Source organism: Macrotis lagotis, chromosome 8, assembly GCF_037893015.1.
Source record: "Macrotis lagotis isolate mMagLag1 chromosome 8, bilby.v1.9.chrom.fasta, whole genome shotgun sequence".
Classification (NCBI taxonomy): domain Eukaryota; kingdom Metazoa; phylum Chordata; class Mammalia; order Peramelemorphia; family Peramelidae; genus Macrotis; species Macrotis lagotis.
Genome location: NC_133665.1, coordinates 134,288,957 through 134,309,050, shown reverse-complemented (window position 1 = coordinate 134,309,050; position 20,094 = coordinate 134,288,957). Strand labels below are relative to the sequence as shown.

At 38.9% G+C, this 20,094-nt stretch overlaps 1 protein-coding gene across 1 annotated transcript in view; it reads left to right on the top strand.

The window, feature by feature from the left end:
* KBTBD12 (kelch repeat and BTB domain containing 12) overlaps positions 1-18,644 on the top strand; it is an 81,264-nt gene extending 62,620 nt beyond the window's left edge. The window contains exons 5-6 of the mRNA XM_074198423.1: positions 784-981; positions 13,118-18,644. Of these exons, the coding sequence (XP_074054524.1) occupies positions 784-981; positions 13,118-13,293 (374 nt within the window). The 3' untranslated portion in view covers positions 13,294-18,644. The remainder of the gene's footprint in view (positions 1-783; positions 982-13,117) is intronic.
* Positions 18,645-20,094: the final 1,450 nt, after the last annotated feature.

The following is a 20,094-nucleotide window of genomic DNA, read 5'->3' as shown; positions in this document are numbered from 1 at the left end:
GCCAGAAAGAAAGTAAAGATATAGAGAATAGGGAAAATACATGATAGAAAGGTAGAAGGCAATGGTCAGGGTGTAGCACTTGACAAGGGGTAGAAACAGGATAATACTAAACTTCTTTTCTGAAAGATTCTGATCAGAGGCACATCTTTTTAACAATAATAATTTAGTGCTACTATGTGACTGCAAGTCACCAAATGCTATAACTTCTGAAATTTTTCTAGATTTCATTCTAGACTTTAAAAATCTAGATTTAAGATCATCTAAAAAGTTAATGGGGAGGTCAACCACATGATAGATGTAAGCACGCTGTAATACATTATTTATCAGTGAGGCAGAGGAAACTTCATAAAAGGTATCATCAGAGAGAAAAAAGATGGGTGAATCATATAATGAAAACAAAGAGTAATCAATAATTAACTTGAATGTCCATTGCACTGATACCCACCCAATATCAAGGGTTCAACAGGAAATCCTCTGGCTCTCCTAAAGAATTTATGAAAATATATGGACAAAAGTCAGCCAGTATAGCCAAACTACTAACCACTTATTTAGCCACTTCTATTTGGTTTCAATCAGGAAGTACTATATGAAAACTAGACAAGTAGATATGATTTTTCCCTAGAAATCATCTTGCCAGTAAGTAGTTGGCAGGAAAGAAGGAAAAAAACCCAACAGGAATTACTTAAGAGTGTGATACAAATCTTCCTGAGAGTGTTCTGACTAATGTCGATTTTTGTCTTTGGTCCTTGGCCATTTCACTGATCAATATGTCATCTTTTGCAGGTGGAATAGGCTGTCTGGGTCGAGACAAAGGCCAAATTCGAAAATGCCTTGATGTTGTGGAGATCTACAACCCAGATGGGGATTTTTGGAGGGAGGGGCCCACGATGCCAACTCCCCTCCTCTCTCTTCGAACCAATTCTACCAATGCAGGAACAGTGGATGGAAAGCTGTATGTCTGTGGTGGTTTTCATGGAGCAGGTACTCACTAAAATGGAAATTTTTTCCTGCTTTAATGATCTGACTTGCATTCCAAATTCACAAGTTGTGGGATCTAAGTACCTTTTGGGTATTTATGTCTGGTCAGAATCTGAATAGTACCAATGTTCCCATAGAGCTCCAATGGCCCAAACTTCAGAGTTGGCCAGTCATGGGAGCAGAATCCCATTGAAGTCAGTGATAAGAAATTGTTTGTTTTCTGGATTATCTTCTTTAATATTAAAACCCCTGGAGACTCTGGGTAGCCTTCAAGGATCGATTGAATCTTCCAATCCAGGGAAAAAAAGGCTGGCTCCATGACCTAATTTATCAGAAAAAGGGGAAGCCAAATAAAAGTATCATGGAAACCAGACAAAGTTTGGCTTCTGGATTAAAGAGGAGTTGGATACTAAGCTCACTCTTGTCCATATCCTGACCTGGACTGAATTTCTAAATTTTAGGGTTAAAAAGCGATGAAGTCAACCAATTAGTGAGTTTACATGCCTTTATTAAGTGCTTACTATGTGTGAAGTACTACGTTAAGTCAAGAGGAAATAAAGAAAAGCAAAAAACAGTCCTGCCCTCAAGGAGCTTACATTCTAACCGGGGAGACAATATTGCCACAATAATGCACATACAGAGTATAGACCAATAAATAGAAGGTTATCTCAGAGGAAAGGTGCTTTTATTGAAGGGGACTAGGAATGACTTCTTGCAGAAAGATTTAAGCTGTCTTGAAAGAAGTCAGAGAAGCCAGAAAGTGAAAATAAAGCAGAGCTTCTGGGCATAGGAAATAGCCCAGGAAGTGTTATATTTGATGAATAACAATGAAGGCCATTGTCATTGGATCCTGGAATGTACATAGAAGGGAGTAAGAAGCAAGAAGCCTGGATAGGAGGTCTCATTACATAATTCCCTCTTTAACTCAGATGGGAGTTAACTTACAATATTGTTGTGCTACCAAAATGGAGCCTTGATTCTTCCAAATTGTAGAATAGAAATAGAATTCAGAGGACCAGATCCATACTTGTTTTTATCTCTGTTCTCCTCATGCAAGTAGAATCTTCCTTTTAAAATTATTATTTTAATCCTCATTCTCCCCTACTGCTAATGCACGTATATATTCATCAATTTAATTTCTTTAAAGTCTCATTTTTAGCATTGCCATGCATGATGCAAAAACATTGATTTGAATGAACCATCATTATATTTGCAGGATGAGTCCAGTTTCTCAATGTAACACTCAGATATTAAAATGGGCATAAATCTAGTAAGCAAAAAGCTAAAAAGATTGATGGGTTGCATCAGTAAATGAGGTCGCTATATTCAGGATGACTAACTGTTTAATTCTAACCTCACTAAGAGGAGCACTATGCTAACATATCTATGAAACACATGCCTCAGGAACACTTATGTTCTGGCAGAGAGCCAAATAAGAGATCTCTGTGACAGAACAAGGTAGAACCTTTTTATATGCTCATGTTCATGTTAATGAATTCATAATCAAATATAATTGGAAAGTTTTCTACTTACTCCTCTGAGCACTTTCTTAAGAGATGAACAACCTGGGGCGGCTAGGTGGTGCAGTAGATAGAGCACTGGACCTGGAGTCAGGAGTACCTGAGTTCAAATCCGACCTCAGACACTTAATGATTACCTAGCTGTGTGACCTTAGATAAGCCACTTAACCCCATTTGCCTTGCAAAAAAAAAAAAAGATGAACAACTTTCTTATGAGGTCTGATAAAAACATTGCATGGCAAGAATGCCACTTAACCCCACTGCCTTGCAAAAAAAAATAGATGAACAATGTTCTTATGTGGACTGATAAAAACATTGCATAGCAAGAATGTATATTGGTAGTTTGTCCAAGTAAGGAAAGGTGAGTTTACTAGAGGAAGGAAGGAAGGAAGGAAGGAAGGAAGGAAGGAAGGAAGGAAGGAAGGAAGGAAGGAAGGAAGGAAGGAAAGAGAAAAAGAAAAAAGAAAAGAAAAAGAAAAAGAAAGAAGGAAGAAAAAAGAAAAGAGAGGGAGGAAGACTGAGAGAGAAAGAAAGGAGAAAGGAAAGCAGGCAGGAAAGAAGTAAACAAGCTGGGTTTGACATCAGTAGGAGTGTTGCTTTACTCTGATTAGCAAATCAACAGTTTCCCTCATGCTACATAGAGATTCTTTCTAAAGTCTTAGCTATGAACTGAAAATTAGAGACATGTAAAGGAATTTACATGTTTGTAGCTTCTAAATTCTTTTCTCCTCCACTTCCTGGAATGTCTTCTTTCTGTGTATCTCCCCCTAAAGAGTATCTGGAACCACACATAACTCTCTTCTAAGACACTCTGCAAGGATAGGCAGTGTCCTACTCAGTTTTTTCTCCATCAGTCTGGAGTCCATCTCCTTCTAAACATTATTTAAATACAAAATGCACCAATCTTGCTTGAAAGGCTGACTACAGATAAATAAAAATAAAAATAAGTAAGTGAACACAAAGAAACTAAGAGATAAGGAAGGGTCTAGAGGAAAAACTAGTACTTAGGCTAAGCTTTGAGGGGAGACTAATCAAACATGGAGAATATACTGAACAAGAGGTAGATAGGGACTGTGGTGTATGAGGCCCAGGAATTAGGACAGTTTGTCTGGAATATAACATGAATGAGAAATTGTGTAAAATTAGACTGAGAAATTAAGCTGGACCCAGATTTGAAGGTATTTAAATACCAATAAAGGAGTTTCTGGTTTATCCTAGAGGCAATCAAGAACCATTAAAGGCTCTTGAACAAGAGAATGATACGGTTAGATCTATGCTTTAGAAATATCCATTTCACAGCTATACCTTTCCTCTTATCTAATAGATAACTTGCTTTAAATATATTTCTTTTTTGCATGTTGTCTCCCCCATTAGACTGTAAGTTCCTTGAAATTTGACTTCTTTTGGTATCCTCCATGTTTAGCATTGTGTCTGGTACATAGTATATGCCTAATAAATGTTTATTGATTGATTGATTGATTGATTGGAGGATGGATTGAAAAAGGAAAAGATGGGAGACTGATTAATAGGTTATTGTAGTTATCCAGGTGAGAAGTGATGAGAGTCTATGTGCATTGACTTCATCCTAATCTATCACCTTGGTGATTTATCACAGTCTTGTCTCTATACAGGTATGTCAAATCTTTCATGATTCTTCATGAATCATTAACTTTTGGCTAATATTGTAGTGTTTAAAAAAGTTTGAGAGACATGATTTCTGGGTAACTTAATAAGGCCAGCAAGTTATTACTAAAAGGATGGTCATTTGGCCATTTCTCTTAGACCAAAAACAATCATGGAAGCTGGACCACAGTTTATATATCTACCATGTTTGCTGAGGAATTAAGAGTGACATCATATCAAAAATGTTGCTACACTCAGAACATAATGGACTTCGCCCATCTTGGATTAAATCCTTGTAAAATTGGGTGGGTCCAATCAAGATGAGAAGAGTTAATGCAATCTCATTATCTTTAATGTCTTTCAATAAATTAAACTTTTTAAAATAGGAAATTTAGAAGAAAAGGAGAGCTCTGAATCTCCCCAAGATATTGGATATTAATAATAATTTCTCTCTATTGTTAATGTTTAATAATGGAAAAAACTCTATTCCCTGGAGTCTTTCAATAAGAGTATTTAACCCTTCTGGAATCTGACCTGTTTTGACTTGTTTTTTGGGTGGGGGGTGCTATAGAAAAATCCATGGTGTCCAAATCATTATAAATATTATGCACTGTTCTTTTATGTGCATTAGGCTGTGGAAATTGCTTAGACCCATACAAATGTATCTCATTTACATTTGTTTTAGGATTAAAAGGGTCAATAAAGCTTTATCCATCCATTTATTCAGTAAATATTGATCAAGTATCTATCCCATGCATTATCATATGATTTTCTATTTTAAAATTTATCTTTATGTTTAATGACCCATAAAATCATAGATTTGGAGCTAGAACATTCCTCCTTTCTTCCAGCCTCTTTTTTTTTACTTTAAGTAAGTTGCCCAAGGTCAAAGAGGTAATAATTTGTAAAGCTGCTGTCAACCCAAGTCCTCTACCACTTTTATGGCCAGATAAAATAATTGCATAACAAGAATGTATTTTGTCCAAGTAAGGAAAAGCATGTTTTCATGATGTTACATTGTCCCTACTTAAATATACTGACGACTTGAGTACTCTAGATCCAAGTATTCCTTTCTTTTGTATAGTTTCAAGGAAAGGACCCAACCCATTAACAGACGTCATTACAAAAAAAAGCAAAGAAATCAGGTGCCATAGCCAAGCTCTCCATTAAGTTAACCAACATGCAGCCTTTTAAAATAATGAGACAAAGAGATAAATAAGGTAATACTTAGAAGAAAAATGAAGGGATTTCAAAGTTGAGTTATTGGGGCAGTGACAGAGTTGTGATTAGACATTCTGAAAATAAGGAATTTTGAGCTTTGTTTGCAATAAGTTGATCAAGGACTTTCTGTTCTGACTCAAGATAGCAAAGTTTCTCATGGCACTCTAGGAGAGCAGCCTATCACCCTTTGCAGTAATAGCAAACTCTCTAGAAGAAGACGAATAAGACAGACCTAGACTCCTAATTCCACAAATACTTAATCAATATAAGCTTGACTGAGATAGGCATTCACAATTCATAACTTAAAATAGCATGTCTTCTTATGGAAAATGTTTTTACAGGGCGGCTAGGTGGCACAGTGGATAGAGCACTGGCCTTGGAGTCAGGAGTACCTGAGTTCAAATCTGGCCTCAGACACTTAATAATTACCTAGCTGTGTGGCCTTGGGCAAGCCACTTAACCCCGTTGCCGTGCAAAAACTAAAAAAAAAAAAAAAAGTTTTTACACAATAGTAGTTGACTTCTGGTGGAAGTATAAGGGCCTTAATTTGTTCATTGAATTTATAGTTTGGTAAGTACAGAAATAAAGTGGCTCAATGGATAGAGTCCTGAGCTTGGAATCAGAAGATTCATTTTGTTGACTTCAAAATTCCAGCCTCAGACACTTACTAGCTAAGTGACCCTGGATGAATCACTTCAGCCTGATTCCCTCAGTTTCCTCATCTATAAAATTATGTGGAGAAGGAAATAGCAAATCACTCTAGTGTCTCAGCCAAGAAAACCCAAATGGGATCATGAAGAGCTGGACACGACTGAAATGACTGAACAAAAATACAGAGACATTCACCTTGAGAATATTTCTAACTATACTAGCCAGAGAGTGGAGAATAAGGGACGGGTAACCACTATATAGCCAGGAACTATATTAGGCACTTTACAAATATTATCTCATTTGATCAATGCAGACAATACTATCATTTTCAATTAAGAGTTTAATTAGATAAAGACTGGAAAATGAAACCAAGCTCTCTGATTCTTGTTCCTCTTTGGGGGACTAGTAATATTATTTTCCTATTCTTTATTTGCCATTTTTATTTGTCATTTTATCATAAAAATGCCAATTGTGCTGTGTATTTCATTAGCAGTCTTAGTATCCATGTTTTGCTCAGTAGCTATGGAGTTAGTGTTGTGTATCATCACCGTCTGATAATTGGTCATCTTCCCTGTGGAGCTCCTCAATTTTTCTCTGTGGCACACGAGAAAAATTGTCAGTGAGGTTAGAGAGGTGGTAGAGACCCCAGTTACTCCTTGTAACATCATATCTGAAGGCCTCTGAGGGTCTAAAGGAGCCTAGAAAACCAAGTCAGGAAGCTTTAGATAGTAAATCTTCTGAAATGGGATACTTGAAGCCTCCAGAGATCCAGGACCTTCCAGAAACTGCATCCAGAAGCTCAAAGTTGTTCCAGTGCTGGGAACCATTGTAAATTATTATTATCATCATCTGATGCCTTTGAGCATCAGGAGGTTGTTTGGCTAAAGTCCACAGGAGTGGGAGTGGATTAGAGACTGGTATTTAGGCACTGTTGCTTTGGTGAATAAACAGAGCACTTGGAAATCTTGATGGAATACTTGTCTCCTTTTTAATCCTTGTCTCCCCTCCCTCCAAGGCTTGCCTGGGGAAGATTGAGAGTCCAGAAAGTGGGACTCTACACATTGGTGCCCGAACAGGGACTAACCATATGTGTGTTATCTGAGTAAAGTCCGGAAGAAGGACATAGCAGATACAGCAAGAGAACCAGGCAACATCCCAGGGCAGAAGATTCTGGAGAAAGTATTTGTTACTTAGGGGACTGACCCTTAAACAAAGAGGAACCAGCAAAAGTGAGAAAACAAGTAGTTAACATTAAGTAGTCAGCTGGAAGAGTCTCTGAGGCAGTACCCCAGGGGATGAAGCTTCTTGCTCAGCAGGAGTTGGTACCAGCACCATGAACCAGATGTAGAGGGCCTGTTGTTCTATTTGGCCGCAACTGCCTGCCTGACCATGTGCTCTGGGCACAACCCAGGCCCCTGGACCTGTGACTGACTGCAGACATCTCTAGATGCTGAAGCAGACCCGAAGCAGACCTTGATGCCCACAACGAATTTCACTCTCCCCAATGGTGTTGACTACTGTTTAAAAATGCAACAACTCTAAATTGTACTATCAACATCTCAAGTAAGCTCAAAGGCTTTCTCTCATTCTCTGCAGTTCCCATCCTCTGCAGAGGGAGAGGGGAGGAAGAACAGAAATCTTCCTTTGTGAAACTTCAAAACTCAAACCCAAGTCTCAAAAAAACTTATTTTAGAAATCAAGGGACCCCCATGCCTTTTTCCTGGTTTGGGGAGGGGGTGGGCGGGCAATGACTATGTTTTTCAATAGGTTATTGATTGGGAACTTTCGTGGTTTAATTAGTATAGTGAAAAGGGAAAGAATTTTTTTTTCAGGGATTGGGAAATTTGGATTTTGTTTTATGAAGTCTGTACCTATGACTCATATTTCTTTTGACTGGTCTTAATTGGTGTGCCATGTGTATGTGAATTTAATCATCAATAGGACATTTTTTACATCTCTCCACTGGCCCGGAGGGGTGGGAAAATGTTTCTATATCTTGAGATTTTGGTGCTGGCCAGGATCCAACAATCTCACTTTGATGTTTGAAATACAAGAGTTGTTTCCTGTGTCAAGAGTGTGTTAGTGTCTAAACTGAAATAGTTGGGTAAAGGTGAACGTTACTCCTTTTGATTTGAATTTTGAATTTGATTGCTTTGAAAGGTTTTTTTGTTGGCAAAAGAAAAACTTTATAATCTTTGTCTATTTGTAAATTGGGGTAATCTTTGTAAATTGGGGGGAAGGTATTTCAAGGAATTTGAGAACATTGGTTTTACTATTGTTTAATTGACATTTGTACTATTTTTGAACTTTTGCTTACAATTTATGTGGCATTCATTATGTCATGATTTCATTTCAAAAACAAGAAGCAGGGAAGGAAACAAGGTGCCTTTGAGCATCAGAAGGCTGTTTGGCTAAGTACCAAGGGAGTGGGAGTGGATTAGAGACTGAAAAGGTGTTTAGGCACTGTTGCTGAGATCTTGATGGAGTACTGGTCTCCTTTGTAATCCTTGTCTCCCCTCCCTCCAAGGCTCCCCTGGGGAAGATTGAGAGAATCCAGGAAGAGGACTCTACATTTCAGTAAAGAAATCATTACCAATTACATTTGATCCTGAACTGAATTCATCAACCATTCTCATATGTGGTGTGTGGTGAAATGTAAAACTGGTGAAATTCATTCTGAATGAATTTATGGTGAAATGTAAACTGCTACATCTCTGGGTCTAAATCTAAAGGCAAGGAAGTTCAAGGGACTCCAGAGACCTCCAGAATTGGGCTGAAGACAGATTGTTCAGCCAGATCATGGTCCTTTTTAACCAACAAAAGCCAGGTCTATGACCAAGTAATGTAGAGAGCTTCATAGCTCATTCTAGATAAGGGAATGAAACTGAGGGGTATTTCTTTAAGTTTTTTTTTAAGTTTTTTTTTAAGTTTTGGTTTGTCTCGTTTTGTTGTGGGTTTTTTTGCAAGGCAATGGGGTTAAATGGTTTGCCCAAGGCCACACAGCTAGGTAATTATTAAGTGTCTGAGGCCAAATTTGAACTCAGGTACTCCTGACTCCAGGGCCAGTGCTCTATCCACTGTGCCACCTAGCTGCCCCTAGAGTGTATTTCTTAATTTTTCTTTTTATCATTGTTCACTTTTAATGTCAGAAAACATCATTCTTCATGGCACATGAATATTTGGTGATGTTACATGTGTGCCAGGGACAGCCCCAAAGTAGGGTACGGGTATTTGGTAATAAACTCTAAGCTACATAAAAGGCTTTTTGAGGTCCTACCCACCTGAAGTGGCAAATCTCAAAACACTACACCTCCAGAAGTGTCAGCCTTCATTTGAATATTTGAATTGTAAAATGTTAAGGCTTTAGGGATCTTACAGATCATTCAATTCAACTTTCATATGGGAGATCTCCATATCAATATGGATAATTTAAAAGTACCTAAGAATATATATGTATGTGTGTGTATATATACTCTAGTTTGATGTAAATGTACATATCTAGGTGTGTCTGCAAACTGCTAATAAGGTGTGGACTTATCTTCCACTATCATCTATCTAAATTATCCCATCAGAAGCAAATTAAAAAATCAGGATATCTCTTGGTTTACAAATGTATAGTCCAGTGTTATAATTTCTGTGTTGTAATTAAGTCAGCTTCCTACTGACCTAATAAGTTTGCAGCTCAGAAGCCTCCTTTTCTGACAGCTGCAGTAAGGGGTTATTTATTTTGACTAATCTCTCATAAAAGTTTGCTCTCTTCCAGTCTCATCCATTATGTGATTTAGATATGAAAGTATATAGATTAGAGTAGTTATCATACATTACTGAAAGAAAATTAAATTTAGACATGCCGAATGATGGAGCTTGGCCCAGAGAATGCTGTAATTGAAACATTGGAGGATATAGGATGATATAGATAAATCATTTCCGTGGTATTCAAGCATCAAGTTTTGTGATATCCACTGGAATGGCTCTACCTAATTTGGGTTAAAAGCAGTAAGTGTCCAAAGTTCTCTCAACATCTATTTATTAATTTTTTAATAAGTCACCTATTATCTGAGAAGGGATCCAGGGGTTTGAGGACAGGACTGACCTTGTACATGACCATGTGACAGACACTGATTCACAAATCAAATCCATGCTCTCTGCGTGGAAATGATACTGAAAGATGATCTTTCATCTTATCTTTTCAATGCCCTTAAAAATGTCATAGTTGAAGTCCTTAAAGATAAGAATAAGAACTTCCTAGAACAGATGGGGTGGGAGCTTGGGGGGGTGTTGAAGTGTACCCAGTGTAAGTTCCTCCAGTAATGATTCAGTAGCTAATGATAAAGTGTTGTGTTAGTTAATAAACACTCTAACAATGCTCATCCATCATCTGGGACAGACTCCTAAGATTAAGGTGTCAATAAATTACCAGAAGTAAATGGTCGGTAGCTGAATAAGTCGATAGATATTTAAGGGACACATGTGTAGGGCCAATAATGTGCTGGTGATATTTTATGCATTTCAAAGGAGGGGAGGAGGGTATCAGGAGAGAGGTAGGAATCAGGTTTGTATCAACCCAGATAACAGTAGATAGCATTTACAGAGACCTCAAAGGCTTGCAACGCATTTTATGATTATTGTATCAATTTGATCTTCATGACAACTCTGAGAGGCAAATGTTATCACCGTTTTTACTGATGAAGAAACAGTGACTTGTCTAGAGTCACACAGGAAATTTCTGAGATCAGATTTGAACTCAGCTCCACACACAGGTAGCTGCTTCTAATTAGCTGGTCAGACAAGACCCTCCATCTCCCAGCTCCTGGACTTGTTGCTGGCTGTATCTTGTGTATGGAATGTTCTTCATTTCCATGTTCAGGCTTCCCTGATAAAATCCCACCTTCTATCTTCCCTTGCCCAATCCCTCTTAACCCTCATGCTATGCCACTGCTGATTCCCTCCTATGCATCCTCCATATGGCTTGTTTGTATAGTTACTTGTATGTTGTCTTCCCATAATCTGTGAGCTCCTTGAGGGCAAGGACTGTCTTTTACCTTTCCTGGTATGTTATCAAGGCTTAGCAAATAGTAGGAGCTTAATTAATGTTTATTGACTTCTGACCAACTGACATATATCTTAGATATGGAAGGCAGAAGAGGAAGACCTAATACTAGGAGGGCCCCTGGATGGCCAGGGAACAGAATAAAGGGGCATCCTCCAAACTGCCACAGCTGGGGTGAGCTCTGCAACAGGGTCCAGTGCATAAGGGAGTCATTTGCCTTCATTACAGAAAGCTGGGGTGGGGGGAGGGGGGGAGAGAGAGAGAGAGAGAGAGAGAGAGAGAGAGAGAGAGAGAGAGAGAGAGAAGGAGAGAGAAAGAAGAGAGGGAGGGAGAAAAGGAGAGAGAGTCAGACAGGAGGGAAAGAGACAGAGAAATGGAGAGACAGAGAGGAAAGGAAGGAGAAAGACAAAGAAGGAAAGAGGGAAAGAGAGAGACAGAGAGAAGAAGGAAGAGAGAAAGAGACAGAGGGAAGGAAGGAGGGAGGGAGAGAGTAAAGAGAGAGGAAGGGAGGAAAGGAGAGAGGCATAGAGGGAAGGAGAGAGAAAAGGAGGAGAGGGAGAGGAAGGGAAAGAGAGAGGGAGGGAGGGAGAGAGACAGAAAGGGAGGAAGGAAAGGAGAGAGAGACAGACAGAAAGAGATGGAAACAGACAGACCAACAGAGGGAGGGAGAAACCGAGATAAACAGAGACAATGACATCAGACAGGAAGGGAGACAGAGAGAAAGAGGGAGAGACAGAGAGAGAGACAGACACAAGCAGACAGAGAGGGAGAATATTCTCCATGTCTTCTTTCTCTGGCAGGGAGAAAGCTGGGTGGGCTGCAAGAAACCTTTCCTGCCTTCCTGTGGGTGGGCTTGTTGGCTTTGTGATAGGCAGGGTCTGCAGCCCTGTGCCAATACAAGCACTCTCTGGTGCGCCCACCACCTGGCCCTACGCAGGCTGCTTCCAAAACACAATGACATTCCTCGGTGGGTTCATGCCTATTACAGACTAGTAGCAACTGGACAAAGAAGAAAACTGGACCAGAACCTTGGATGACTCCTACTTTCCTGAAATGACTGAAAGAACTGAATCTAGCAACATGAAGGGCACAAACAAATAGTACCCTGACAGATAAAATGAGTTTTATAGCTAAACTAGGTTTATCTACAAAGCCTTTTCCTTGGGGAAAAAAAATTCATTTCAAAAACAAGCAAAACAGCCTTGACAAAAAAGATCAGTTGCAGCAATAAATAGAAATGAAGGTAAAAAGTGGGGGGAGGAGGGAAGTGGTGAAAAAACTCACCAAAGTGAATCCATTCCAATTTCTGGATTCAAACCCAGCCTCCTGCTTGTCTCACACACTTCCCTCATTTTGTGCCCTTGTGATGCCAGTTCCCAACACATGCAATTCTCCAGTTCTCTTCCCAAAGCATGGATGCCAGGGCATCACACAAACTCTCCACTAGTTCTTCCTTGCTCTTATTATGGAACCAGCCCTTTTTTCCTCTAGTCGAATATTTCTGAGATTCCATCTTTTTTTACCCCCTCCTCTTTCTTATATAGGATTGTACATGTTATGTGTTGGAGCCTGCTTGACCCCACTATATGCTTTCTTCATTCTCCTCTGGGTTATCTTCAGTTATTTCCTTGGAAATTGTCAGATTCCATAATTGGCTGCCAAAAATATTTCAGGAATCTATTGATCAATTAATCGACAAGTATCTTTTAAATCTCTCCAAATTCACTATGTGGGCCAATCCCATTGGCCAATTATCTTTAATATAACCCCTGTTTGGGGGTTGGGGGTAGGGTGGTTCCTTTCTATATGTAGTAGCCTCTAATTGTACATGTCTTTTAGCAAGTGGCTCACCAGAAGGGGCCAGATTTCATGCTCAGTTCCCAGGAAATGACCTACTAACAGATCAAGAAGCATTCCCATAATTACCCCCAGTCTAAGTGCATAGTATTACCGTAAATATGGCTCCCAATTAGACTGTCATCTTCACGAGGAGAACTCTATTTGTTCTAAAATTTAGTCTAATGAATTTGGCTAAAACCAGTATCACTTTATCTTACCTTTCTCTGTTTTTCAGATCGACATGAGATTATCTCCAAGGAAATCTTGGAGCTGGACCCATGGGAAAATCAGTGGAATGTTGTGGCCATCGATGTCCTCATGCATGATAGCTATGATGTCTGCCTTGTGGCCAAGATGAATCCCAGGGATCTCATTCCCCCACCTTCAGATTTAGTAGAAGAAAGAAGTTAAAGTTGAAATACTATTACTGTAGAGATGACAGATTAAGTTGCAAACAAAGAGTTTAGAACAGAGAACACTAAGTTCACCTTTGTTCATTCAATAGGTATTGACTACCTACTGTGTCTGAGGCCCAATAGTGGGATGAGCCAAGCACTAACCTTGCCCTCACTGTGTTTATAATCTACAAGGGGAGATAAGACATGTTCACAAATGAACAACTTGCAGTACAAGGTAGACTATGATAAGTATCCCCCATAAGAGGAGCAAACTGAGGTCTTTGGCATTCCTAGGGATGGGGAGAGCCATTATAAATGGATTGATCAGGAAAAGACAATATGGAGGCAATGTCAGAACTTGAAAAGACTGGTCATCACATCCCTGAACTAGCTCATTCAAAATGAACCTCAAAGAATGAGTAGACCTTCGATATATAAAAATGGGTTACAATGGCATTCCAGACAGAAGGAAGGGCATAAATGCAAATATCTAAGGCAGAAAAGCCCAATGTGTACTTAGGAAATGCCAAATAGGCCAAAATGACTCTGGCACAGGGGGTTAGTTATATTATAAGACTGGAAATATAGTTTGGAGCCTAGTTATAGAGGTTGTGAATGTGAAGATGAGTTTTTTGGTAGATTGTGAGAAGCCAATGGGAATTTTTAGGAAAATTCTACTATTTTCTTTTCTGTTTTTAGTCTTGATCTTTTTTATTAGTCTTTATCATCCCATTTAGACTATGGTTTCTTCTTGGCAACACTGACAAACAGCATAGAGAATATTGAAATGGGAAGTCACAGTGTTTTAGAGTCTTTGACCTTTCCCTGAGAGTTATATCTGGATCATGGGAAGAGGGCAAGGAGGTCCAGAACCCCTAATCCAGTCTATGGCACCCTTTCCCTAGAGTAAATTGGTTTATCCCAGAGACATCTCAAACAGAATATGCCCAAAATTGATCTTATTACTTCCCCTAAATCCTTCCCTCTTTCAAACTTGCCTTTCTGTTCCCTCCATTCTCTGAGCTTCCCAACCTTGGTATTATCCTTGACTCTTCACTTTCCTTCACTCCACATATCCAATCATTTGCCAACTCTTGCCATTTATAACTACGATGTCTCTCAAATCCAATCTCTTTTCTCTACCCACACAGGTACCACCTCAGTTCATACCTTCATGCCCTCTCATCTAGATTATCAAAATCATCTCCTAATAGATCTTCCCAAGTCTCTCTTCACTCTGAGCCAGCCTATGCACTGCTACTAAAGTGATTTTCCTTAAGTGCAGATCTGATTACATGATTTTCCTGCTCAGTACACTCCAGTGGTTCCTTATTGTCTCTAGGATAAAATATGAATCTCTCTCTTTAGCTTTTAAAGTCCTTTTCCATCTAGCCCCAACTTATCTAAGTCTTCATTATGTATTACTCTCTCAAGTTCTTTGATTCAGTCAAATTGGCCATACACATAACCCTCCCTCTCCTATCCCCATTCCTTTACGCTAACTATCTCTGACTTCCGTGTTTCTTACAGAAAACTGTCAGTTTGGATATGATATCCTACTTGAGAAAAAGAGTATCACTGAATTGAAGCAATCCTTCCGCAATGAAACTATATCGGCTGCAGTAGTATTCTTTTTCAAATGTTATAGCACTAAGTCCCCACTCACTATGGACCCAAGGAATATGTCCCAGCAGGATTATGCCTTTTGGAGTTGGCTGCAGATGCTGCTTGGAGATTTGTGCTGACCCAGTCTGTAGAGGCTGATTCAACAGGGACCTAGACCAGTTGAAAATATGTTCAGGAGAATCTGCTTATGGCAACACTGATGGAAATGAGGAGAACAGATGGTAGGGCTGGTGACAAGGAATTTTGTTATCCATAATGCTGAGCAGTTTGAGTTCCCAGACATGTCCTGCTGTGGCATTTCCCAGACGTGCCCTGATGCTGTGTTTCTAAATGAAGAGGTCATGCCTCCTGGGAAATGGCTCACCAAAGTCTGTCTAGAAAATCTAAATGTTCTCTTGTGACATAAATGGTATAACCCCCTGGGTTGTGGGGTGGACTTTCTGTGGAAGTCAGAGACATGAGATTGCCTTTTTTCTCTTCACTTCCTTTTGTACCTATGGAAGAAATCGCTGTCCCCACCTAAAATATCCATTGACATGCCAAAGGCTGTCATCCCATCTCCCTTAGTTTGAAAAGGCTTTGTTTTTCCAATTGTCTTCAACAGACATTTAGCATTCATACATTTCCTCCATACTTCAACCAGAATACCCATGTCCTTTCAAAAACAGTCAATTTAGGTGATATCTCCAATCATAGAGATAGTTACTGTGTTCCGATGGTACAACTTCAGATGCCCATGGTCAATCAACAAATATTCATGAAGCACCTTTGTGTGGCAGAGGCTGGGGTAGGTGCAGGAGATACAAAGTCAAAAAGTGAACCAATTCCCTGTCCTCAAGGTGTTTACATTCAAGTTGGGAAAACAGTAGTTACATATATAAATACATACAAGATGGATACAAGGGAATGGGGGATCATTAGCAGCTAGGGGGATCAGGAAGAGCTGACTGGTGGGGCCACCAACCTAACTTACATTCTAGGAGGGGAAACATCAAGTAAATAACTAATAAATAACATAAATATATGCAGAATAGATGCTGGTAGTCTGAGAGGGAAGGCACCAGCATCTGGAAGACTGATGGGATCTGAACCAGTTCTGAAGGAAGCCAGACAAACCAGAGGGAGATGGAAAAAGAGAGTATTTCAGGCTTGGGGAGATTTCCAACACAAAGGCAGAGAGAGGGGAGACTAGAATTTGTGGAAGACAGAGGATGAAGGAGAGTCAAGTTTAAGATGACCAGGAAGATAGAGAAAGATCAGATGGTCAAGGGCAAAACAGAACATTTAATATTAATAGAGTGTGGCATGATCAGACCAGCTTTAAAGGAAATCACTTTGGTAGCTCAGATTGAAGTGGGGAGAGACTTGAGTCAGAGAGACCCAATGAAAAAGCTGTTTCAGTAGTTTAGAGGTTGTAAAAGCTCTCAAGAGAAGTCCATGACAGATGCTGTGAAGTTGGAACAATAGATTTACACTGACTAGCTGAGGACGGAGAAGATATTTTCATCCCCCTCTCTTACATGATACACTCACATGCCATCCCCTGGGATTTCAGTTTGAGTCATTTGATCTCAAATGGGGAGGAGTGGGTTTTATGTGTCATGTAAATGAAAATTGCATGTAATCTTTTATCATCTGCAAATGCATAGAAGAATTATAAAATAGGAGCTTTGAAAGGATCTCTGAAAGCTTTTTTTAAAAAAGCTTTTAAAACTTAAACTTGCACTGAGACTTTTGGGACAGCTTGTATAATAAGAATAATTTACATTTCTCTAGCCTTTTACAAAATGTTACAAAGCAATCCTGCGAAGAATTGATAGTTCAAGTATTAACATCCTTATTTTACAAATATAAAAACTGAGACTTTTCAAAATGACTTCTTACTCAGCCAAGGTCATATGACTTATCAGATTTAATGACAGACTTTTTCATCACTCATTTAATGCTCTTTCCATCATAACTGTACTACCTTTCATTCTTTTATCCAGCGCTCTACAGCACCTCCAACTCTTGATTCTTCTGGGATCTGCTATCTTCCACTATGACTAGAGAAGATAATTGTTCTTGTTAATCAACTATTGGGTTTAATAGTTAATCACAAAGAGAAAAAATGTCCTTTTTTTAATGTGATAGGGAAGTCAGACCTCCTTTCTGAAATGAATAACGTAATATTCGTTGGGTTTGTTGAAATTCATTCATTCAACAAGTATTTCTTGAAGGCCTATTGATGGCAAAACATTAAAAAAAATGTCTGAAGCAAATGCTCAGTGAAGCATTCTAAGATAGCAAACCGAGACAGTGCCCTGCCAAGTGCTCCCAGAGAACTGGAGAACCTAACAAGCTGATGTTTAATTAAAATAATTGGCTGCCTGCCCTATCATTTTTATTCTACTAAGTCTAGAATAGGAGGTCTTAAGCTTTCTTGTGTTGTGGACCCTTTGGTAGTCTGGTGAAACATATAGATTCCCTTCTCAGGAAACTATTTTTGAATGTATAAAAATAAAATACATAGGATTACCAAGAAAATGAATTAAAATTAATTGAAATTAAAAAATTACAAAGGAAATAATTGAAATTGGGTTATCAATTATTTCAGTTAAGTTTACAGACATGAGATTAAGTATCTGTGATCCTGTGTGATACAATGGCCAGAGAGCTGGCCTTAAAGCCAGGACAATGAAGTCCCATCTTTGAGCCATGCTGGCTGTGTGGCCCTGGGGAGCTCACTTAACTTCTCAGGTGCTCCAGACTCTAAATTTCAGAGGATTTAGTAGAGGAAATTCTTTGTCTAGAATTGCTTATACCAGAGAAATCTCAAGTCTAGTCTTTATCCTAGTCTAGGGCTAGGAAACAGTAAATGTGGTCTGAGCTATCACCAAGGAATTTTTTTCACATGAAAAATGCCCCAAATCAATGATAGTTTGACAAATATCATTTTAAGAATATTTGGTACCTCATTAAATATTCCCAGATATTGTTTCAAAAGATATCTTCATTAAATGTCAAACTGACTACCTAATAGACCAGAGTCTTTATTTCTTTCTCTAAAACTTTCTCTCCTCTCCCCTTTCTTTTCCCTGTGTATCTTTGGGATCAGCTATACTACTTAAATGTAGTCTGTGGTTTCCTTAAGGTCCTCAATTTAACTTATGATTTCTAATGGTTCCTATGGGCAATTAAACCCTGGCATTCATAAGGACAAAAAAAATGTAATTTGGTCATATTGACATTTAGGGAAATGTCTAAGTTAGGAAATGTTTTTGTATAAAGGCATGTTCAGACTTCCTGGTTAGATAACCAACAGGAACCAGTGGGCAGGAGGCCGGTGATCTAAAGATCCAACTATATGAGTGTACCCACAGAGCTCATGGGGAACCCACTTATAGTTTTCTATTTCTATTCATTTGTTCAGTACCTTTTAGTGAACTCAGAATCACTAAGTAGTAGGTGATGCTTTAAAAAAAATAAAACTTTGAAAGAGCTTAGAGGAATGAAAGGACACGAGTCACCTGGGATCTTGGGAGGATATACATGGGTCAGAAATAGCAACCAGGATTTGAAGTTCAGTATTAGATATAAAGCTATTTTTACTTTTTAAGTAATCATTTTTCTCTAGAGGGAAGATTAAGGGTTCTGCAGCCTCACTAAGTCTACTCTTGTTCCACCTTCTGGAAAAGTTTGCTTTTGGTATTGGGAAGAAAAGAGAAAGAAAAAAAAAGAGAGAGAAAAGAAAAAGAGAGAATGAAAGAGAAAAGGAAAAAAGGAAAGAGAGAGAAAAAAAGAAAAGAAAGAAGCAAAGGAGAAAGGAAAGGGATAGAGGAAAGAGGAAGGGAAGGGGGGAAAGGAAGGAAGGGTGGGAGAAAAAAGAAGGAAAGAAAGAAAAAAAAAGGAAGGAGGGAGGAAGAGAAGAATGAAAGGAAGGAAGCCTCCAAAATCTGGAAGAAGATGGAAATTATCTACATTAAGAAGGCATAACGTTTAGGGAAAAATAGCACAAACACAAAGGTCTGGGAAAGGTTTAACTAAGGCGTGGGGTAGGAGTATGGGGGTATCAGAGATTCTGACAGAAACATGACTTCCTTTTTGAAAGAAGCAATTGGTTCAACAGACAACAACCCCCCCCCCCGAAAACAATGAAGAAACCCATTCTCTTGCTTTTCCTAATTCCATATCATAGTATCAGATTTAGAACTGGAAAAGGCTTCAGAGGTTGTCTTGTTCTATTTTATAGACAGTTATAAAATGGCAGTGACAATGAGCTCTCAAAGGAGACATCAGTGGGTCTGGTAGGTTTTGATTTACAAAAAATAAAAACTTTCCAGTATAATGTCAGTGAACAGAATATTCATCCATTGTCTGGAGAACAAACTACCTCACTTCAAAAGTTACTGGGGATGGATTTGTTGACTGTGTAACCTCATAAACATGCATGGGTTGTGACCTGTCAGTGGAGCAGATACTAATATTTTACACAGATAGTAAATATTAGGGCTGGAATTGGAATCCAGACATTCTAATTCCAAATTAACTGCTCCCTCCACTTTCTTTGAATTAGATATTCTATACTAACATAGGCACTGATTGGGTGGGGGGGGGGGCAGGGAGCGGGAGAGAAACAGCAGAAGAGTAAGATAACATAAATACAGAAAATAATGACAAAGAAGTTACTAATAGATGACCAAGTTATATCACATAGATCCTAAATTTCCCCTCTCTATTTTGTGGTCAATCTGCCTAAGCCTATAGATGTAACCTTGATAAGAAGGGAAAGGAGAGAGGAAGTATGCTAGTAATTTCTAAGCATTTTCTTTCTAATTCTTCTAAACATTTTCCAGGATACTGGGAATTCCAGTTCAGAAAGTCTATGTAGCGAATGTTTTTCAAGCAACTTAAAATACTTGATTCTTGGGGAAAAAACCATGATTTCAACAGAATTTCAGTTCGGTAAGCATTGTCTATATGGGGAGTATTTTTCAAGCCCTTGGAAACTTCAAGTATCTGGTACTTAGAAAAATCCATGATTTCACCAGAATGGCACACCTTCCATTGACAGTTCATAGCCCATTTGTGTTTCATGAGGTGACATAGCCACAAAATCCATCCCTTAACAGCCAACCTTCTACCACTACCTTTCTTTGAAGTGAGGTAGATTGTTCTTCAGACAACAGATGAAAATTCTGTTCACTGG